This window comes from Hipposideros armiger, unplaced genomic scaffold (assembly GCF_001890085.2).
Source record: "Hipposideros armiger isolate ML-2016 unplaced genomic scaffold, ASM189008v1 scaffold_242, whole genome shotgun sequence".
In the NCBI taxonomy this organism is placed as follows: Eukaryota; Metazoa; Chordata; class Mammalia; order Chiroptera; family Hipposideridae; genus Hipposideros; species Hipposideros armiger.
Genome location: NW_017731592.1, coordinates 886,750 through 909,328, shown reverse-complemented (window position 1 = coordinate 909,328; position 22,579 = coordinate 886,750). Strand labels below are relative to the sequence as shown.

At 54.9% G+C, this 22,579-nt stretch overlaps 2 protein-coding genes across 7 annotated transcripts in view; both read right to left on the bottom strand.

Moving 5' to 3' along the window:
* Window positions 1-214: 214 nt before the first annotated feature.
* Window positions 215-11,001, bottom strand: TSPAN17 (tetraspanin 17). 3 transcript variants are annotated; one of them, XM_019655659.1, is made up of 9 exons: window positions 10,666-11,001; window positions 7,222-7,272; window positions 6,986-7,132; window positions 6,003-6,173; window positions 4,025-4,150; window positions 3,195-3,242; window positions 2,488-2,604; window positions 2,333-2,395; window positions 215-1,821 (listed from the first exon to the last, which is right to left on the bottom strand). In XM_019655659.1, the coding sequence occupies exons 1-9, from the start codon at window positions 10,750-10,752 to the stop codon at window positions 1,618-1,620; spliced, it is 1,014 nt and encodes a 337-aa protein (XP_019511204.1). In that variant the 5' UTR covers window positions 10,753-11,001; the 3' UTR covers window positions 215-1,617. The 3 variants fall into 3 exon arrangements, with proteins under 3 accessions (XP_019511204.1, XP_019511202.1, XP_019511203.1); XM_019655657.1 differs by having other exon boundaries at window positions 215-2,395; XM_019655658.1 differs by lacking the exon at window positions 2,488-2,604 and having other exon boundaries at window positions 215-2,395.
* A 1,375-nt stretch (window positions 11,002-12,376) lies between these two features.
* EIF4E1B (eukaryotic translation initiation factor 4E family member 1B) overlaps window positions 12,377-22,579 on the bottom strand; it is a 29,805-nt gene continuing 19,602 nt past the window's right edge. For 3 of the 4 annotated variants that reach the window (XM_019655595.1, XM_019655594.1, XM_019655596.1), the window contains 7 exons: window positions 21,228-21,315; window positions 15,430-15,629; window positions 15,019-15,114; window positions 14,341-14,404; window positions 13,452-13,596; window positions 13,168-13,307; window positions 12,377-12,787 (listed from right to left, as the gene is read on the bottom strand). In XM_019655595.1, coding sequence (XP_019511140.1) covers window positions 12,655-12,787; window positions 13,168-13,307; window positions 13,452-13,596; window positions 14,341-14,404; window positions 15,019-15,114; window positions 15,430-15,629; window positions 21,228-21,315 — 866 coding nt within the window. In that variant the 3' untranslated portion in view covers window positions 12,377-12,654. The remainder of the gene's footprint in view (window positions 12,788-13,167; window positions 13,308-13,451; window positions 13,597-14,340; window positions 14,405-15,018; window positions 15,115-15,429; window positions 15,630-21,227; window positions 21,316-22,579) is intronic. The other variant, XM_019655597.1, reaches the window with a different exon arrangement.

Here is a 22,579-nt window from a genome sequence, read left to right as displayed (position 1 = left end):
AGGTTTCACCCTGATTTGTCAGAAAGGCAAGAGGGGTCTGATGCAAAAATCCAGAGAGGGGCCAGAGCTGGGTGCCTCCTCCAGCTGTGTGCTGGGCAACTCCCTCCCCTCTCTGAGCCATGGCTTCATCAGGAGAATAATCTCTACCTCTCAAGGGGGTTGTGAGGTTGGGGTCGGGGGAAAGTGTTTGAAATTAGAAAACACAAGACAGATGCACAATACTGTGAGCTGCATTTATTGTAGCGTCAATAAACCACTTGCAGCTGGCGCCTGTCAGGAACCCAGGACATGTCCATCTTGCGTTTAGGAGCCATGATGCTGAGTGCATGCCCCACGCCCTGCCCACCTGGCAGCAGCTCCCAGCACCCATGAATGGCAGAGCAGCCGGGGCCCAGGTGGGTGACTATTCCAGAGGGGTCTACAGTGGCACAGGGGCCAAAGCTGGTCCCACCTTTTGTTTGGCTTGCAGCATTTTTAATTTTTTTCATTAGTTGCCATCAACTAAAAAACTGAAATATTTTACATAAAAATCTGGATTTCTGGCTTCTCCAGGTTTCTGACATTAGACATGCATTGTTACTTTACTGCAGTTAGCTACAACATAATGACGGCCACCAACTTCAGATGGGGGTCTGTGCTTTGCCGTAGACCCCAACACACCCTGTCCTCTCTCAAGGCCAGTTGCCATCATCAACTTGATTGTGCAAATATTTCTCATCCCAAAGCAATGTCTCTGTGTCCCATCTCCAGTGACAGTGGGAAAGTCAAAGTCGCACTGCAAAGGACTCACTACTCAAGGGCCTACCTCCTTCATCTGTGACCTCCCTGGCCCTCAGGACAGCTATCTGAGTTTGAGGTCTGGGAACTAGCCCAAACCCCTCATTTCATCCACAAAGGGCAGTCCAGGGGTATGACAGAGTCACTCCTCACACACCCCTTCATGGCGCTGATAAGAGGCAGAGCTGGGAGCAGCAGCTAGGGTTCCCCAAGTCTGAGGCAGTTTGCTCCTTTTGAAGGTTTCAAATTCCTGAACCCCAAAGCACTAGTAAGCAAGGCGGACACACCAGGCACTTGACTGGACCCCATGAGGTTGCCAGAGGAAAGCCAGTCGCAGGGAATGCTGTGCTGGTGCGCCCTCTGGTGGCCACGAGGCAGCTCTGCAGGCCACCGGGAAGATTTTGATTTTGATTCCAAGTAGTGAACCCAGGAGTCAATCATCGATGGCCCCCCAACCAGGCTACCCAACCCCATGGGTGCCCAGCTCTGAGCTTCCAGCTACTTCCTTCCCAAAACCTTCCTGATCACCGTACTACTCTACCCCTAAGCTACGCTCCTGGGCCTGCTGGCACCCAGCTCAGTCCCAGCAGGGTCGGCCCCCTCACCAGCCTCTTCAGGGCAGGACCCAGCCTCCCCATTCCTCACATCCCTGTGCCTCACCTCATTCCAGGCTTGGCCACAGCAGCCTTGCGGTGTTGGCAAGAAACAACCTACAGAGGTGGGGGAGGTCAGCTCCCTGCCTGCATGTCAGGCAGAGCACTTAGGTGAGTAGAAATGGGCCAATGAGGCCTCAGAGAACAGGGAGTGTGTGTCCCAGGAAACTCGGCCACTTGAGAGCTGCTAGGGCCAGATGGCCTTCTTCCCAAGAAGCCGGGAATCTGGACTTTTATGTGAAAGATACCAAGTTTTAAAGGTTGGTTCAAATGTATGCACGACCCAGGCCAAAGAAAACAGGGCAGGGTGGGTCCAGGCCAGGGGCCCTGAAGCTGACAGAACCTTCGAGATGGTGGGCGTAAGCCAATGGTTTTCAAGGTTTTGTTTATTTGAGTAGTTTGTAGCCATCATCATGTTTGATCCTGAGAGGCAAGCAAGGGAGAAAATTCTTGGACCCATTTTAGAGTCTAAGACATTGAGGCTGAAGTGGGCTCCTGGCAGGGTCAAGGTCACAGCTAATAGAGAAGAGAGCTCTGAAGCTGCATGAGGCCGGTTCCAGGCAACAGCAGGCCCCAAAGCCCTCCCCACCATCACCATGCACAGTGCGTCCCAGCCTGCGCCCTTCCTAGTCCCCTGGAGAGCTCACCACACAACAGCATGTAAGAAGTGGCTTCCTGTGCACACCCACACCGACACACGTGCCTCCATGCACACAGCTCCAGGACAGGCAGCCCAGGCAGAGCCACGTGGCTTTCTCTATGGGCGCACAGCACGCCCACACAAGAGCCCCACGTGGGGCTCAGGTCCAAGCAGAAACGCCTCCTGCAGCCTTGGCCATCACGGCACAGTGGAGAGTCCCTGGGAAGGCCAGGCGGTGGCCATGGCCAGCATGGCAGCCTCACCAGTTGGCCTTCACTGCCTTGATGTCACTCACGAGGTTCTGGGCCAGGCAGATGCCAAAGATCTGTAAGACGGAGGGCAGGTGAGGGAGAGGCAGGGTAGAGGGTGGGAGATGGGGGTAAAAGAGGGGGGCAGCATGCGGGGCCTCGGCAGTACCTGGAGGAGGGCAATGCCCACAAAGACCCCGGCCACGATGATCAGGTTGTCCTGCAGCCACTTCTCAAACTGGCCCACACAGCCTTTGGTGTGGATGGAGCCCTGCTGCTCCAGCTCCTGGGACGGGGGACGCAGGCACTGCGCTCAGCCCACCCACCACCTCAGGCCTCATCTCAGTCCTTCCTGCCAAGGGCCTGGCACCTCAGCAGGCCTTTGCATGGCTGGCTCCTTCTCATCGGGGTCTCAGCACAGACATCCACTCCTCCGAGAGATATTCTCTGACCACCCAGCCCCAATCCCACCACCTCCCTTATTTTATTTTCTTCCAAGCTCCTAGCTGAAATGGTCACATTGCTGTTCACATTTATTTATCAGTGAGCTTCCTGTCTCTTCCTCCACTGGAGTGGGACCACTTTGAGAGCCGGGGGGCTGTGTGTGTCTCAGGAGCACAAATCCCATGTCTAGGGTAGTGCCTGGCACCCAGTGGGTGCTCAACTAAGAGTTGGAATGAGCAGACACACCTGTGCCCATGCCCATGGGCCCACTGCCCCCATGTTTGGCAGTGCCAAGGCCTGCGTGCCTGGATGGTTCTTGGTACTCTACACCCCCTCCCCACAGAATCCTTGAGGCCTTTCAGAGGGGCTTATGGGTGGCCTTTCCCCTCCCAGTACCCCCCAGGTGCCCCCATCCCTGGCCCTGGCCCTCACCAGTTTGAGTCGGACATCATAGCCACACTGAGTGTTGAGAACATCTTCCTGAGGAGAAACAAGCCAGTGAGCCACTGGTGAGGGAGCACCCCCAGAGCCCATGCGCCCCGCACTGCAATGCTTCTTGGGGGAAGCAGATGGAACGTGGATTCTGCTGCACCCACCGCTCCTAAGTGAGGCTCGCTGGGGCCCGTGTGCCTCTTTGCCTGACACCGGCACATGCCAGCTTGAGCTGCCTCCTACTTAGGAATCGTGCCTGCTCATGTTTTATGAAAATGGGAAGAAGCCTGGCCCTCAGTGTCCCAGGTGAACTGTACTGGAGGGATATCACTGTGAGAAGTTTCTGCTCTCAAGAAAGCCATAAAGGGATCAGAATCCCCTGCCTCCCGCCACCCCAGCATGGTAGCTCAGAGATGCGGCAGCCGGCTGCGGCCTGGGTGGCCCCTGCCAATACACCCACGACTAAGGGAGTGACCCAGCCCCTGGCCCAAGACAACCCGCAGACTAGCCAGGAGCAGACTGCCTGAGCTACATTTAGCTGGGAACATAGGGTGCCCGGTTGGCCAGGCCCTGTGCCCAGGGTCCTGCAACTGCCATCTCACTACAATCAAAGAGAGATTTTGCTGAAAAGACACAGACCCCGCTCCAGCAGGCCTCGGTGCTGCCTACAGACACAAACTCCCCTGCCTGGTAGGGGTACGCCATGTAAAATGACTTCCTCCAGACAAGCATGGCCCCCAGGGTGGGGCCAAGTGAGCCCTGTGGTAAGCTTTTCCCAGGCTGGGCCTGTGCGCTGCAGTGCCCTCCACCCCCTCACCAGCCCCACTCACCGCAGGGTCCCTGACGCAGCAGGAGAAGGGCACCCCACAGCGCTCCCGGCTGGGGTTCAAGTCAGTGCAGTTGAAATAGATATTGAGGTTCCAGTCGTTGGGCCCTCGGGCTCCACAGCAAGACCACTGGAAGGGGACGGGGAGAGCCCCAGATCAGCCAGGCCCACCCTATTTGGGGATAGGCCCAGGCTGTAGAGAGACAGGGCCAGGCTGGGAGGGGGTGTAGAGGCAGCCAGCAGGGTGGGCACCTCCCCACATCCGACTCCCAGCAGACAGGCCGGGCCTGGGCTCAGGGCCATCAGAGCAGCTCTGGGCTCCACCCCAGGCTGGTGGGAGCAGGGGGTAGTGGGAAGGGGTTCCTGAGCTTGTCCTCCTAACCCGAGAGAGGCTGAAAAAGCAAGGGATGGGGCAAGAAGGTTGGCCCAAGGACTCCCACCTCCTCCAGGACACCCTGAGGGGCGCATGCCAGGCCAAGCCCCAGGGGGAGAGGCACCCCTGAACCCATCTATGCCAGGTCTCCCCACACTCGCCCAGAGATTTTACGAAGACCTCTCTTCCTTTCTGCAGGGACAGGAGGGCCATCCTGCCACCTTCATAACCCTCTCATTCCACTTCATAAATGCTGCTGTCAGCACCCATATCCCCATCACCCCCTCCCAGAACATCGTGGGCTGCCTCCCTAGGTAGACAATGGCAGATGTGGGGCTGTGATGGAGCAAGGAGTTCATGATCTAGCGGGGAGGCAGGAGCATGTGGCCTTAACTCCCTAAAGCAACACAGGCTGCTGGACAGCCAGCCTCGAGGGACCAGCTCGGCGGCCGACGCCGTAGGCCAAGGCGGGGGAGCGAGGCACGGCCGTGCAGCTGTGTGTGCACGGGTCCCTGGGCACATCCTGGCCTCTGCCTGCCTTCTCTCCTGCCTAGCGCCTGCTGGGGAACACTGCCCCCTCTCTTCACATCTCTGTTCCCTCTCCTGCCTCAAGATCACCCCTCAGAGGCTCTCCCCTTCTCTACCCTTCCTCATTTCAACCCTTACCACAATTTGTAACTTTACACACACACACACACACACACACACACACTCCATTTGTTTGCTTTGCTTGTTTATCATCCGTCTCTCCACCAGACTGCCATCCCCACAAGGACAGGTCCCACTTTTTTCACCACAGAATCCCCAGCACTCAGCCCAGGGCCTGGCACACGATAAGCTTGTAACAATTCCATGTTGAATGAACAAACAAACCACATCCTAGCCACCTGGCTATATGTCTGCCTGCGGCCCGGGCTGAGAGCTCCTCAAAGCAGGCCCCAGCTCTAATTCACGTCTGGATCCCAGGGCAGACAGACGTGGCTGTGTAAATGAGTGTGACCAGGGGTGACTGTGTGAGTAGGTGAGCATGTGCAGGTGTGAGGTGTCTAGGGTTTCATGAACTGTTCACTGACTGCTTCTCCACAGGGGCAGGTTGCCAGCTTGAGGGCAGAGCTTCTGTCGGGAGTTTCAAACTCTAGTATGTTCAGAGGCCAAACAATGAATATAAATGAGAGCAGAGGGCCGACAGGTGTAATGAAACACAGAGTGGTGGGGACAGTGGCAAACAAAGAACCCCTGCACTAGCGAGAGGGTAGCAGCAGTATAGCCCCAGCCAACATTGTGGGCCCAGGGTTTAGTAGAAGGCGGAATTTGTATTTTTATACCACATTTCCTCCTGTAAGTGTGGTGTACGCCCTGACCTAGAAGCTGCCACTTGGGCCTCTGTTCCTCAACCCTGTGTCCCTGCAGGATTAGGCCCATGGGGACCCGCAGCGATCACCAGGGGCTGGCTTCCCCTCGGGCAGGAGACCTCTCGGCTCTTTCTGGGGCCTGCCTGGCCTGGGTAGGTGAGGGAATGGTCCCAGCACACAGGGAACTTGCTCCCACTCTCATCTGCCCAGCAGGCACCTCCTTCAGGTGGCTGGAGAGTGCTGGACACCGGACTCACATATTCCTGAGCAAAGTCAATGAGGTTCTGGAGGTCAATGTCGTCCCGATAGGCCTTGACGTTGTTGTTGATGAAGAGGTTGAGCTGGTCTCGAATCCAGTCCTTGAAGACGAAGGCCAGGATCCCTGTCGCCAGCTCCAGGAAGAAGATGAGGCCGAGGAACACAGAGAACTGGGGTTGGGGACAGTGGGGGTGAGTTGCAGGGCCTGGGGATGCCACTGGGCAGAGCTCCACCCCTCCCCCACCCCGCCTGGGTCCAAGATACCACCCAGAGTGCCCATCTTCTATCATGTTAGTGTTGCTTTATGATGGTAAAGACAGTGTTGTCTTTATCTACCCGGCCATTTTGCTTCCTCTGGTAATCAACCGTTTTCTCAGAAACCACCTTCCACATACACCTTCAGTTTCTGTGGCTCAGCTGGAGTATTCTCCATCTCTTTCCCCATTCCCAGATAGAGGACTGGGCATGCTCAGGGAGCTCACCAATCAGAGTGCTACCTCCCCTAACCCGCACAGGGATTGGTCCAATCAGAACCAAGGAGATGCAATTAAAGGGCTTTGACAGAATGGTTGAGAAGGAAGAGTCTCAGCCTCCAATAGGAGTTCCTGGGAGGGCAGCATAAAGCCAGCACTCACCACCCACTGTTCCTGGGCATCCTTCCATCCCATGGGAAATGGAGCCAACCCAGAAGGACAGAGCTGAGAAACCGAGAGACCAAGGCAGGTAACATTGTGGTGGCCCCTGGATCCAAATGTGCCGGCAGCCAGCTTTTCTTAGTGACCCAATAAATATCCATTTATGCTTAGCCACTAGTTTTCAGTCACTTACAACAGAAAGGATTCTATAAATATAGATCATACAAATCTGATGATTATTGTTATAATAACATAATAAAACTACCTATGATTAAGCACAAACTATATGCAAAAAGTGGGTGGGAGGAGGTTGGGGTCCCCACTGGATCTAGCTGGAGGGCACTCACAAACTTGAGCAGGAAGGTGTTCTCCCGGAGGGCCCCAATGCAGCCGGCAAAACCCAGCACCGACATGACGCCTCCAACCACTACAAACAGCCACACGGGGTCAAAGCCTCCCAGGTCTGTCAGCGCTGAGATGTTGGACAGAACGCCCTGTACCAGGGGAGCAAATGCAAATGGGGGTGGTGATCCTCCCACCGCTTCGACCCACAGCAGCCCCACGCCCCACCCCACCACCTTACCTTCTCACCCCAGGCCCAGAGACCGATGGCCAGAAACAGGGCTCCCAGCACCTGCAAAAGCAGCAGCAAAGAGCTGAGGGCTGGGGCACCAGCATCCTGCTCCACCCCCAACAGACCCTCTTTTCCCCAGCACTCAGGGTCTTCAGGGAGAAAGGAAGAGGGCGCAGGAATGTAAATGCGATCCAGGGTCCTTCCCACCTTCCCAAAAACACATCTCTGTGCTTCTTCCCCGAAGGACACAGCCTGGAAGACTGAATGCTCCCCAGCCCTGAGGTGGACATCAGGAGCCCCTTCCTGGAACTCAGAACTAGAGCAGAGGGTGAGCAAGACACTCCCACCAAGCAACAGCGGTGTCCTGAGCCTCTGCTCCCACCCCTGCCGTGCTGGGGTTCAGGGCTCCTGGCCTCTGCTCCCTCCCAAGTCTGGCCTTCCAGCTGCCCTGCAACTCTGTTACCACCAGCCCACCCCTATCCCACCATTTCAATCTCTGTCTGCCAGGGGCCATTTTCTGTCAAGTTCGTTCTCATAGCTCACAACCAAAGCCCCCTAAATGACAAGGAACCCTGATGCAGAGCAGGACCCAGCTGAGGGGCTTCAGTGGCTGTATCCTAGAAAACATGTGGCCACAGCTCTGCCTGGGCCTTCTACACGCCACCTGCCATCCTGCCCTCAATTCCTTACTGGGAAGAGGCCTGGATGTCAAGGCCACTGCCTGATCCTGAGCAGATTCCTGACCATCCATCACCTCCTGCCATGCCCAGGGCCATGAGCCCACCTCTTCAGACCTCTTCTCCAGACCAGCTTTCTCCAGGCCCCTTCCCCGCAGCCCATAGCCTCCCCATTTTTAATGCCTGGCCCCCCCATCGCTTCTCGGCCTTTTGGCTAAGATCAAGTGTAGTATCTGTTCTTATCAGTTTAATGCCTGGCCCCAGGCTCCTCCCACTGGGGTATGCTTTCTTCAGAAATGTCTTTCCCTCCCTCCCCCACACTGGATCTGGGATGTGAAACCAAACATCACTTCTCCGGCCTCATCCCGCTTGACCCGCCCATGGCCTTTACACAGGCTACCACCACTACTTTCTCCTTTCTGAACTCCTTGGTGGTTAACTCAACACCATTCCTCACCATGCCCCTTCTCAGCCTCCCTCCCAGCTTCACCCGCCCTATACACACGGCCACCGCCATCCCCAGTTCCAACCTCAGCCTTCTGCCCTTCCTCCTCCTCACACGCATTTCCCACCCCTTCATAACACTGACATCTCCCGTATCGCCACCCAAGCCTCTCCTTGGCTCCAGACCCCCACAGTACACACCTCCATGTCCCAGACTCTGTTCTAGGTGCTGGAAATACATCAGCAAATAGGACAGATAGCTCTCAGCCCTTAGGAAGTTTACATACTACTGTAGGGGAAATCCACAGTGAGCAAACAAGGTAATTTCAGATATCAACAGATCCTTTAAAGAAAATCAAACTGGGTGATGCAATGGGGAGTGGTTGGGGGTGGCGGGGATGTGCTTTAGTTAGGAGAAGTGCTGACATTTTAGTTTGAGGTTTGAATGATGAAAAGGTGCAACGAGGAGAAGAGAATTCCAGGGGGAGGGAATGACAAAGGCCCTGAGGTAAGACCATGTTTGATTGTGCAAGGGACAAACTGAAGGGCATGAGGGCCAGACCCCACAGGATGCTGGAGGCCGCAGGGAGGAGCCTGGACTGTATTCTAGAGAGAAACAACTGGAAGGCTCTTACAAGTTGGGCGTTACAAGTTTTCTTTCCATTCAAACAAAAAAGTCTCTGGGACTATTTCATAGGCACCTCCCTCAGGCCACCTTGACCTAAACCTACAACCCCCCCTTCACCTCCAAATGGCCCAGTCACAGGACTTCCCCTGAAGCCTCCCTCACTTTTCCTACCCCCCAACACCTCAGCTTTGCCCCAGCCCTCCTCTCTGGTCTCCCCACCTCAAACCCCTGCCCCTCTCCCACCCTCCCCATGGCAGCCAGGCAGATTTGCCTCTAATACAAGCGACAGAACAGACCCATCACCTAGCAATGATGCCCTCACTGCACTGATCCACATGGGCCTCAACATAAAACTCATACTCTGCCCCAGCTCACGGGCCCTTGAACAAGCCTGGGTCTCTCACATCTGTCCCATCTTGGAATTTGGGGGCTCCCTCTGCTCAATGCTCTGCCTTACCTCCACCCACTGCCCACTGGGCTGTCACCTTGGCTCTGCATTTACTGGCTGTGTGACCACATTAAATGACTTAACTTCTCTGTGCCTGTTCCCTTATGTGTAAACTGTGATAGAAAATAATGTAGCCTCAAGAATACAGTAAGTTAGAATTCATTTAATCTGCCTAACCCTGAGGGGCAGGCTTCATTATCACCCTGTCCCAAGCAAAGAAGCAGAGCCCCAGAGAGAAGGGACTTGCCCACAGTCTCACAGCTAGGCCTGCTACACCCAGGCCTCCAGACTCCCCATCAGTAGTCTCTGCACATATCCCACACCCTCTGAGAGCTAAGCACTGCTGGGGCGAAAGGATACCTATACACGCTTGGCTGCATTGGCAGGATGCGGGTAAAGGGCAGTGCCATTGAGTCCTGCTGAACAAAACTGAATAGGCCTGGCATTTTGACCAAGGTAGCAGGAGCAGAGACTGCAGAGGCAGCAAGCAGCCTTGGAGAGATGGTATGGGGGAGGAAGAGGGAAAGATGACTTGGCAGGGCCCAGGGGCACAGATGCCACCCTGGGAGGGGCACCAGCAGCTCCCTGTTCAGGACAGGGGAGCCCCACCCTGGAGCCTCGGTTGGGTCAGCAGTGGAATGTAGAATCGTTCCCCAGGGCCAGCTCCAGGTCTCTCAACAGGGGAGATTTCTCCCCTTCCCCCAGGACGCTGGCTTTGGCCCTTTCAGCCCCAAGGCCTCCTAGAAAGGGGCTGGGATGAAGGGGCTTTGGCCCAGCCCACTTTGTCCGAGCTTAAGGTGAGGCACCAGGCCCAGGTGCTGGAGGAGTGAGGGGGCAGAAGGGACCTGGCCCTTCCCTTCGCACAAGACTCGCCTCCCTAAATCAAGGGTAGGGTGCAGCGCGTACCCCACACCGCAGGGTATCAAAGAGGGCTGAGCAGGAGAGAGGGCAACCCGCACCACGCGTGCCCCTGGGGCCTTTTAAGGAAACACTGCCCCTTCTCCGCCAGGCCTTGGGAAGACACAGGGAGACTCCCCATCCCATCCCAGGCGTAGCTGGGACCCGCCCCCCTGCAATCTGGGCTTCCCGGCAATTCCTTCTGGTGGTCCTGGGGATGGGCGTGGAGGTAGGGGTGGGAGGAAGGAATGGGGAGACCGTCCCAAGCCCTTGTGGCAGGGTGAGGTCTATCCCCAGTGGGGGACTGAACCTCCTCCCGTCACCCACAGCACAGGGCCCGGAACCCACCCGGCGCTCACCCAGAAGACAATGTTGAAGCCAAACAGGAAGTATTTCCCGCAGCAGCCGACCTCGGGTTCCTGGAAGTGCTGGTGCTTGCCGGGCATGGTGAGTGGCCGCCCGCCGGCCCGGGAACCGGAGCTGGAGGCCAGGCCCAGCCCCCCGCGGGCCGCCCTGGGCTGGAGCCGCCCGGGGCCTAGCCGGGCGGCTGCGGGTTCATGGCCTCGGCCACACCGAGCGCCCGTCGGGCCCCGCCCTCCCCGCAGGGACCGCCCCCGGCGCCGGGGCTGCCCAGCTCCGAGCCCGCTGAGTACCCTCAGAGCCCTAGCAGCCCCTAGGCCTGTCTCCGCCCCTGCCCCGGGCCCCGCCCCCAGCGCGACTCAGTCCCCCTCGGTACCCTGCTTCTGGGCCTGGCCCCGCCCACAGACGGGCTCCGCCCCCCAGCTCGCTGCACACGCAGAGCGGCAGAGAGTGCCCAGGCGTCCTTTAAACTGCCAGAGAGGCTCACTAATGGCCGCGCAAACCGCATGGAAGGATCCCCCAGTTCCCCCCGCCCCGCAAGGCTCAAGCCGGCGCCATCACAATCCCCGGCCTTGCTGTGGGAGCCCATCTCTAGATGTAACTACGGCGCTGGTAAGCAGATGGGGATTCGACTCGTGTTCTTATCACACGTGCAGGACATTTTATTACAGTGGAATCGAATCAGACGCGCGTTTCACTTTCCGGAAATTCACCCCTACCTATACTGGCTCAAACTCGGGCCAGACGACCGACGCCCGGCTCTTTTGAGTGCTGTGCTGGTTGCTCTTTCAGTTTTGCAGGGGTCATACACCCCACCCTCAGCCCAAGCCCCTTTGTCACTTGGAGCCCCCCAGTCTTACCCCTCTCCCCCATCCCAGCTTGGGCCTGATCGGCTCCTTGGTACCAGGGAGTCTCACATAAGCCCCTTCAAGGACTGGAGCAGATCGAGGTTTGAGGGGGACTGAATCTTACTCAGTGTTAGAGCCCTCCCTAAAAATCATTCCCATTTTGTTCAAACGTGAGTATTTAGAACAGGAACGGAACAGAAAGGGACCATGGTGAGGCCTGACCATAACCCTCTACCTCTCGTAGGTGGGGCCCCTACCTACCCTCCTCCTCTTAAGCCCCGCCCTGAGACAGGCAAGGCTTAGCCACGCAGGGCTGTCTCCCTCAGCTCTACACATATCCCTCTGTGAGATGCTCTGCCTCTCAACCGCCAGCCTTTGGGGGTGGGGGCACAGCCCTACTCCAGGGAAGATATGGGATTCAGGGTGGGCTCCAAGGCTACAGATCTGATGCCGCAATGCACAAAGGCTTTTCAGCACAGTGATCACCAAGAGGAGGGGCCCCCACTCCTGTCCCTGCACTCTAGCTCTCAGAGTATCAGTGGCCTTAAGCCCCCCGACCCCAAAATGGAAGAGTCTGGCCCCCAGGCCACCTAGCCAGCCCCCTACCAGGGTAGTCACAGAGTAAGTGCTGGATCATAGGGTTCTCTTCTGACATCTTTCCACCTGTGGTTGAGCCCTCCTTCCCCCGCCCCGTGATATATATATATATATATATATATATATATATATATATATATATATATATATATATATATATATATATNTATATATATATATATGTATGTATATATATATATATGTGTATATATATATGTGTATATATATATATATATATATATATATATATATATATATTCCCCCCTCCGTAAAACAAGGAAACCCAGGGATTTCCTCCACCTTTCCGCTGCTCTGGGTCCTCAGCCTGTCTCCCTTCCCTCCTCCCCTCTCCCCTACCGCCCCAACCAGCACCACCAACACCTACAGACTAGAGCCTGGGCCCCAACTCATGTTAAAAGGTGTTCCTGTTCACTCTAGAACAGGTGAGAACCAGGCCCTCTGCCCCTCCAGTCCTGCCCAGGATCGACACTCAGCAGTGAGAGGCTCAGGGGCGGTTGAATAGGGAGTGGTACCACGGCCCTCTCACATCACAAACTTGTTCTTGAGTAGGGTGTTGTTCTTGAGTAGGGTGTTGCTCTTGGTGGCCGTGTCTGCATGGGCCTGATACCCAATGATCATCTTTGGGGGGAGTCCCAAGCACTCTTTGTAGACATGCCTGCGGGGGGGGGGGGGGTGAGGGAAAGAGGAAATAGGCAGGCAGTCCGTAGCGGGTCATGGAGATAACCTGGGACCCTGGGTCCTTTGTCCAGAGCTCCTACCCTGGTTCCAGCCACAGTCAAAGCTGTTTTGTGTCTTGGCCATGTGAAACCCAAAATGGGACTAATGCAAAAGAAAACAGTCCTGCTAGAAATAGTTTGAAATCTAGATTCCAAACCCTTTGTACATGTGTGTAAGTCAGAAAGGGGAGACGGCAAGGGGAGTCCCAGAGGTCTCCCTTGCAGGACAAGCCAGTTCCATTTCGCCTTCTCCCCTAGAAGAGACCCAGCCCGCCCCCCCACACACACACACACACACACATCCCAGAGACATCCTCACCCAATGTGGATCACGCCCGTCCGGTTCTCTGCCTCCTGAGTCCACACGGCAATCTTGTCCCCCTTGGTACGGATATTGATGACAGCCCCACACACCTCTCGGCTGTACTCCCCAAAGCTCTCCCCAATGACACACAGCAGCTGGGGCCAAAAAAGGGAATGATGAGACCTCCAGCTGTGGTACAAGGACTGCATTTGCCATCCTTGAGACCACTGCCACCACAGTCCCATACCAGCTCTGCCCTTTTCTTTGGGGACCCTCCCTTCCCAGCCCCCCCTACTCACTGTCTCTAGCCACAGGTGGTCCAGCTCCATGTGGCGCTGCTGTTTGGAGAGGCTGACCAGCCAGCGGCCACCCCGCTTATTCCTGGGGTCTTCCCACATGGGCTCGATGCCATCCTGGGACACGAATGGCAAATCCATTGCCTTCCTATGTTCAAAGGGAAGTGGGGGCACAACCCTGCCCCCACTAGGCCGGCCCCTCAGTAGGCTTCTACAAGCCAACTTCTCTCTTACCTCCATTTCCTTTGTACAGGCAAGTGCTACCACCAGCCATTCAGCCCCCAGACCCACCTCTGAGCTCCCCCAGGCCCCTGAGCCTCAACATTTGTCACCTTTTATAGCCTTGCATGTATGTGTGTTTGTCTCCTTTACTGATCAGAGTTTCTTAAGACAACAGTTCAATGGGGGTGACGAACGAAGCCTCTGGGGCAACCCCATTGTGGGCCAGGACAGACATCCCAGGCTCGGCTGGGTACAAGGTCACCCGGGAAATCTAAACACTGATGTCAGGGCCCTAGCCCACACACCTGCTGGGTCAGCACCTCCAGGGATGGGCCTGGACCTTAATGAGCAGTAGCCTCCGGCAATTCTGATGCCTGTTTCTAGTGAAGGAGCTGAGCCAGGCCAGAAACCTGGGCTCCTTTCTTGTTCCCCCTCCTCCCCCCCTCCACCCCCCTTCCAGACTCTTCGGTGTCCTTCAAGGTGCAGCTCAGATCTGACACTTTGTCCAAGCTTCTGTATAGCATTTCTTCAATCGGAAGTCAGCTCTGAGGGAGGCTGTCCTCAACACCCCACCCCAATAACTCCTATAAAGGAGTAATGCAGAGATGCTGGGGAAAATCAGCCCCCCTGTGCCTGGAGCAGGGGATGGGGTGGGGGAACCAGAGCTTACCTTGAACAGGGAATAGTCACAGCCGGGGGAGAGCTTACTGGGCAGCTGGGTGTGATTGTACACCCTGGAAAGAGACCCCCAGCTCAGGCTGAAAGTCCAAGCTGGCCTCAGCCCCCTCAAGTTCTCACCAGACTCCACTGCTTTCCACCTAGCTTCCAGCCTCCAAGCCCTTACACTGGCGCCCCCTCCTGGAATTCCATCACTACTTACCCAAACCCTCAAATCCCACCTCCTCCCTGGAGCCTTCCCTGACCCGACCATCAAAGCCCCAGGCCTTCTCACCTGCCCCTGGGGTTTGCACAGCTCCTTTCAGATCCCCTCACTTGACCCCCCCACGGACAGTATGAGGCAGCCTCATCCTCACTTTGTGGTTGAGACAAGCTCTGAGACGGAAAGGAACTTGCCCAGGATCACAAAGCACGGAGTGGCAGGGTCAAGATCAACTCCTTGCTTCTTCCACATCCCGGGCTGTCTCCCTAAGCCCCAAGAAGGCTTCAGGGGGCCTGTGCCCCAGCCTCAATGCCCCCACATAACCCACCAAGCCCCAGCCTCACTAATGGCCCCAGGGAGGGCTAGGAAAGTGTGTAGGAAGCAGCCTCCTGAAGAGGTGGCTTCTGGGAAGGATCCCGAGCTCAGAGCCCCTTGACCGCAGCCTCCACCATAAGGGGCAGAACTCACGCCCAGAAGTCTTCCACAGTGTCAAACTTGGTGACCAGATGTAGGTTGTCCTGCCAGGCCCGGCTGCGGTCATTCTTGAAGAACCACAGAGCCCACCTGGGGGGAGGGGTGGCCAAGAGGAAGCAGAGAGCCCCCATGCCCACTGGGCTGGCAGGGAAGTCTCATCCCTTCAAAGACAAACTGGGAGACGGGATTTGGGGGTACAGGCCCCCGAAGGTGACTGGAGTCAGTTATCCTGAAGGGCCAGGGACTGGAGGACAAGTAGAGGCATTTCACCCAGAATCCCCACTGGGTTAAGGTTGGAAGGGCCAACAGGGCCCAAGTCTTAGGCCAGCTCTGGCCTTCCCCAGTGAGGAACTGGGGCCACCAGAGGAAAGGGTGGTCCAACACACAGAGCAGGGGCTGCCCTACCTGCTCTGCAGCCGGTGCAACTCCAGCTTGACCTCCACAGGGCCCTCATCCTGGGCCTTCCTCCTGGGGGACAGGAGGTCCCTGGGAGAGTCCGGAGCCTCCTCTTCCATTGAGGCCCCTGCTGCTGCTGCTGCCGCAGCTGCCACCTCTTCTTCTTCCTCTTTCTCCCACTTTTGGATTCCACCCTCAGCCTCACTGTCCTGACCAAAGAAAGGAATCAGAGTGGACTGTGAGCATGGCCGGCTCCAGCCCCATCCCTTGCTGCAGGACCTGGGGACTTACGGAGTTGGCGGTGGCCATGCTGTGGCAACTGAGGCTCCACCAGAGAGCCTGCCCCAGCTGCTGCTTTTTAACCCACCAGCGCCCCGCCCGGCCAGACTAGGGGTGGGGCGGAGCTAGTTATACTTTTCCTTCTAAAAGCAAGTGTGCAGGCTCAGGGCTGGGGACAGGGCTGTGACCAGGGGAGCCCAGCCTGCCCACATGGAGCTGGCCCTGTGGGGGCTGACACAGAAAGGTAAGGGTCAATGTTAGGGATCTGCCCTGGGTGAAACCATGCCCCCTCAAGAGTGAGCCCTGAATTTAAAGGGGCTGTTCCAGAGGTGGCAGAAGCAGTGACTCAGACATAGCCAGGGCGAGGACAGGTCAGACATTATACATGCATTGTGGTATCTCCTTGTTTGTCTCTGCTGCCATTCACCCCCTCGATTTGGCACAAAGTGTGATCTGACACAAGCATTTATCTGGTCTCTGAACGTATCTAAGTTTATTTTAAATGTAATCATTCAGAAAAGGGAAATTATATATTAAAAATCCACATTTAGGGTTTCTCTTGAAAATGTGGGAAGGTCTGGCAACACTGGGGCCTCCATCTCACAGGCCCACGATCCATGGCGGCGGAGGCAGGTGAGGCTCCACAGGCCCCGCAGGCCCACCACACTCCTGGCCTATGGGAGTATCCCCCACCTGGGTATGGATGGCAAGGGGCAGCGCCACACAGCCCGGGTTCAAGTCCCACCTGCTGTGACCTCAACCATGTTACTGAATGAACCACATTGAGTCTATTTCCCGATCTGTAAGATGGGAATGTCATCATACACAACTCAAGCTTATTGTATTAAGTGGTATAAAACACAAAGCCCATAGAGGAAGGCCTGGCCCAGAAGTCATAGAAATCACCTGAGGGCCACCCCAGGGTAGGGAAGCGACTGGGAAAGGGAGGAAGAGGAGGGAGGGGAGGGAAAGCTCTGGCTCAGGACACCCTCTCCCAACCTTCTGAATAGCACCCTTTTCTGGAGGGGCTGGAGCCTCCCCAAGTTTCTTAAGGTTTCTCACCCTCCCCTTGGCCACTTTTAGGGGCCCAGATCTGTAAGGGGGCCAGTCTCTCCCCTCCCCCACACCCATGGATGCCCATGACCACCTGGAGGCTGACAGTCACTATGTGTTCAACCCCCATCCCCTAAGTGCCAGGTAAGTGCCAGGCACAGGGTTACATGCTAGGAGGTGATGAGGAGCAGAAACTGGGTGGCCCCAGTGCTCTGCTCTATCAGGGAGCCCGATATCAGATGATCTCACAAGGACCACATCATTTGTAATCACAGATGCAGACCCCTGAAGGAAAGCAATTTGCAGGTGGAGAAAATAAAGTCCATGACCTGAACCAGAAGCTTTAGAACCGCAGTTCTCAAGTGCATGGATCAGAATCACCTGCAAGCCTTGTTAAACCTCAGGGCCCTGGCCCAGAATTTCTGATTCCTTAGCACTGGGCTCAGGCCTGAGAACTGGCATTTCCAGCAAGTTCCCTGATGATGCTGGTCAGGGACCCCATTTTGAGAACCACCGGCTTAGAGGCAGTTGGCGGCACAGCTGATGCTTGAGCAGAGACCTAAAGCAGGAGTGAGAGTTAACCAGGTGGGTGGGGGGCATCTCAGGGTGGGGAGCAGCACAAGGCTCTGGGGGCAAAGGGAACGTGAGTACTGGAGGAAGAGAAGAAAGACCCATGTGGTGAACCCCAGAGGAGGAAAGGATGGTAAGTCTTGTCCTAGGAAAGCGGAGAGCCACTGAGTGCTTCCGGCGAATGGAGCCGGGCTGGGCTGCTGTGTAGGAAACAGACCCAATGGTAGCGAGAGTGAGCGGGGCAGATCTGTTACGATGCTAATGTAGTTATCCAGGTGACAGGGAAAATGGAGAGAACATGCTGGACTTCAGAGGCATTTAGAAGGAAGACTCAGTGGTGTTCCGTGATGGACAGGCTCAGGAGAAAGTGGGGCACGGCGTACCAGCTACCTGTCACTGCATAATAATTCACCCAAACTTAGTGGCTTAAAACAACAGTAATCTTTGTGGTTTTTGCTCACAGGTCTGCAATGTGGGTAGTGCTCAGTAGGGACAGCTTGTCCCTGCTCCAGAGTACTGTGGGTTGGAGTGGCTCACAGGCTGGGGCTGCAGTCATCTGCTCACTCCCAGTGGGGCAGTTGATGTTGGCTCTCGACTGGGGGTGTCGGCTCGGACAGCTCTACGTGGCCTCCCCATGTGGCCTCTTGGCTTCCTCACAGTGGCTGGGTTCCCAGAATGAGCATCCCAAGGGATGGGAAACAGAAGCTGCCAGTTTCCTGAGGCCTGGATCCCAAACCTGGCACAGCATCATATCCACTGTATTCGAGTCCCAAGACCCACATTCAAGGACAGGGACGTAATACTACCTCCCAATGGGAATTTTGTCAGGGGAAGCACTGGAAGAAGGCCAGGTTTGGGGAGAGATCATGAATCTAGATTTGATGGACAAAAAGGAAGAAAGGACCTTCCCCAAGTGCCCAGCATGGTCTTAGCTGCCTTAGAGTCCTGGCCCAGAGCCTGGCATGAAACGATCCTGCCAGCCACAGCACCCCTTCCCACCATCTTCCACACCTTCCAGCCTGGGTGACTAAGGAGAGACCCTGGCCCCACTGGGGTTCTGGCCCCTACCCAAGGCCCTCCTACACCCCTGTCTGAGGGGCATCTTCACAGTGCGGTTGGGCAAGCAGGAGCTCTCAAATCCCAATCCCGGCCTTCTGTTCCTAAAATGTCTTCAATCTGCCAGCTCCTCTCCCTCCCGCTGCCCCCACACCAGGCAAGCCATGCCATCTCTGGCCTGGGTCACTGCCCTGGTTTCTCCTAACACTCCTTGTTTCCACTCCTGCCTTCCTATAAAACATTCTCCACGTGCCTCAGAGGAATCATTTAAAATATTAATCTGATCACTTAACTCCTCTGTTTAAAGCCCTCCTAGACACCCAGGATGTGATTCAAAGTTCAGGTTCTGGGACTGCAAATTCCTGCATGATCCAGCCTCACACTGATCTTTCAACAGGCCAGAGTCACTCCTGCGCACTTGCTGTTTCTGTGCAACTCTTTACATGACTGACTTCTTGACATTCTCAAAGAGGCCCTCCCTGACTAACAGATCTCCCCCATGCACTCTTTAACTCACCACCCTGTTTTATGTCCTTCTTAGCACTTAGCACCATTCATCCACCCACCTATTCATTCATTCATTCATTTAGCTATTCATTCAACAAACACTGACCTAGCAGTTACTTTGCACCAGGCACTGTTTTAGGCACAGATGTGAACAAAATTGATGGTTCCTTCTCTTTGCTTTAGAAGGCCCCAGAACTAAGCCCTTGGACCTCTTCTCTGCTCTGTCAACATTTGCTATTTCATGATCTCATCCAGGCCTGGCCGTTACATGTCACATATACAGTGTACTTCGGGCCCCGACCTGAAATCCAGAAGAACACATCCAACTGTCCGCTCACAGCTCCACCTGCGATGTAATGTGCCTCTGTCTCAGGATTATTGCATCCAAAGCTGAATTCCTGACCTTCCCCGGTCTCCAGACCACTCGTGCCTCAGTCTTCTCTATCCTTCCGATTTCTGGAACTGTCTAGGACTCTTCTCTTTCTAACCCATCAACACATTCTATCTTCAGCTCTATTTTCACAATAGATCCAGGCTCTGACCACTTCTCTCCACCTCCACTGCTACCACCCTAGCCCAGGCGACTGTCATCTTGCCTGTATCATGGCTATGGCATCTGAACTGGTCCCCCAGCTTCCACCCTTGCCCAAGCACCATCTACTCCCTACATAGAGGCCATTGAAAATAAAAGTCAGGGCACATCACTCCCCTGCTCACAGTACTGTACAAGGCCTACGGGGCCCCATCAGCTCCCTGCCCTTTTCTCTTACTTGCTCTGCTCCAGCCACACTGGCCTCCCTGTATGTCTTCAGACGTGCCAGGCCCATTCCTGACATAGCAATTTACATTGGTTGTTCCCTCCATTCCAGACTCAGGTGAGGCCTTCCATGCCCAGTGTATTGAACTGTCCAGGCCCTCAGCCCCACTCCAGCACTGTAGATTTTACTTATTTATTTTAGTTATCACCTGCCTTCTTCTATGAGAACATAAGGTCCCCAAGGCCCCTTTCATTCATGGCTGTGTTCTCCAGTGCCTAGAACAGTGCCTGGCTCAGAACAAGTACTCAGAGGTCAGAGTGAGGAGGGAGATTTGACCATTAGATTTAGCAAGGCAAATGTTGCTAATTTCCGCCAGAGCAGCCCAATCTAAAGCATCTTATTTGGTTACTAGTTCATTCATTCATTGTCTGTTGCTTCCTACTAAACCATTCTAGAAGAGCAGGCACTTCATTGGTCATTTTTTCTGCTGAATCTGTGGTACCTAGAACTGTACCTGGGGCACAGAAGGCACTGAGGGAAAACAGATAGAAAAGAATAGATGTCAATGACCAGTGACTTCCCCTCTCTGGAGTCAGTTCCCTCATCTGTAAATTCAGAATGAAAATGCCTGCTTTAAAGAATTGTTTTTAGGGCGTAATGATATACTGGATGTAGTGCCTGCTACACAGTAGGTGGTCAATAAATATCACCCATTCCTTTATCTGTTAGCCCCCCATCCGGCCTGCCTGTCTTCCTCCCCACCCTGAGGCTTCTGAACAGCAGGAATGTTGATAAATGTTTAATCACACTGTCAGGCACCGCTCGCAGTTCTAAAGGCACATCTGGATTTTTGCAGAGCCAGGCAGGGCTGGGAGAATGTCTTCTGTGCCAGCTGCTTCTGCTGGGATTTTCTTCTCCCCCTTCCCCACATTCTCCCCCCTCCCCTTCCAGGAAGCTTCAATAGCTATTCTCCTTCCTACATTCTTAGGGAGAGGAGAGAGGAATTGGAGAGGCCCATTTTCCAGGGGCAGAGAGAATTCACAGGTTTAGGGCCTGGCCAGAAAGAGACCCAGGGGCCTGAGCTCACCCTATATCAAGGGGGGCCCGGAGTGTGGCATGGGGTGAAGAACCCAGTGTGCTAGAAAGTGGCAGCCCAGTAACCATGCCCCCTTTTTCTGGGGACGGCACATGTAGAGAAAGCAAGAAAGCAAATGTTAACAATTGGCGAATCTAGGTGAAAGCTATTCGGTAACCATTGTACTAATATTGCAACTTTTCTGGAGGTTTTGTTTCTTCTACTATGCTTGCAACTTTTCTCTAGGTTTGACATTTTTCAAAACAAAAGAGTTGGGGGTGGGGGCAAAAAGAAAGAGTGACAGAGATGCTAGTGGCTCACCCAGTAACCATTATCCCTTCTCCTAATTTGATTCTGGGAAGTCCTATGCCCAGCTGGATGACCACACTTTGCCAGCCTCCCTGCAGCTAGGCCTAGCCAGAGAAGCGGAAGTTGTGGGGTTGGCTTTTAGGAAAACTCCTTATGAAAGAGATGGACAATGGGAAGGTGCTCATTTTAGCCCACTTCACCTCCTCCTGCTTTCTGTGTAGACATGATGGCTGGAGCTGCAGCAGCCATCTTGGACCACGAGGTGGCCTTGAAGGTGGAATCCATGTACTAAGAATGATGAAACAGAAAGGTAGGAGTCATCACACAAACTGTGGACTATCTCCCATTGGACTTCTTTCTTTAAGTGAAAGGATACACACCTGCTTTGTCTGAGCTTCTGTACTAGCAGCCAAATGAACTTCCTGCCTGATTCAGAATTTAACCTGTTTTCTGTTCCATCTACACTCTGGACTTTTCTGCCTGCCAGATCCTCTGCCGGGAATGCTCACAACCACTTATAAGGTCTTTCTCATCTTTCAAAACCCATCTTGAATGTCACTTTCTCCTGGCCATCACCTCCCCCCTACACACACGCACACACACTAGCACAGCTGTTAAACTCCCCAACAGCCCACTTGCTGCCAATCTGAAAACCACTTACTACTCATGGCTTTGGCCACTCTAGCATTTATCCTGTTGCCCTCTAATGCCCTTGGTTTCCCTGCTACTGCTTTTTCCAGCTTCTCTTCCTCTTGGGGCTGTTCCCTCTCAGTCTTTTCCCCAGGCCTCTCTGCTTCAGAAGGCTGCCGTGCCTCAGGCTCCTGTTCTAGACCCTCTCTCCTCTCCCCTGGGCAATCGCATCCTCCCTGTGCCTCCAGCCACCACCTCTATGCTAATAACTCCAAACCCAGTAGTGTACTGGGCCAGTTACCTCCCAAATGAAACCTCTCCCTCTGGCCCTGTTCCAGACTCACTGAGGCTCCCCTAATTCAGGTTTGTCATCCCTCCTGTGGATTTTGCCCCAACCTCCTCCCTGATCTTGCTGCTTCTAGCCATGTCCCCTCCAACCCACCTCCATTTGGCCCCATAAAATGCAAATCTTACATAGGTCTCTCTGTGACTTCCCAGTTCCTACAATAGGAAGTACAGCTCCCCTTCATCTGGTCTTTCTTTCTTCCTCCTCTCCTCCCTTCTCCTCATCCTTCCTCATCACCTACTAACATGCAGGGGTTCTTTAGTCAGGAGTCACCAAAATCACTTCTGGCTAATTCAAGCAGATACATTTATTAACCAATACTGGGCAGCTCAGAAACTCTCCAGGGAGGCCAGACAATTCTCCCTGGAGACCCAGCCTGGAATCGTGCCCCAAATCACAGTGCTGAGCAGGCCCAGGAAGACTCCCGTGATGCCACGGCTGGGCGCAAACAATGCAGCTTGCCCTGTCATGCGGGACACTCCCAGAAGCAGCATCCCTGCTGCCTGTGGTCCCTGGCAGGAGCTGCCATCACCAATGCCACATGTCCTCACCAGGGCAAACTCCCTCCTTCCCTGC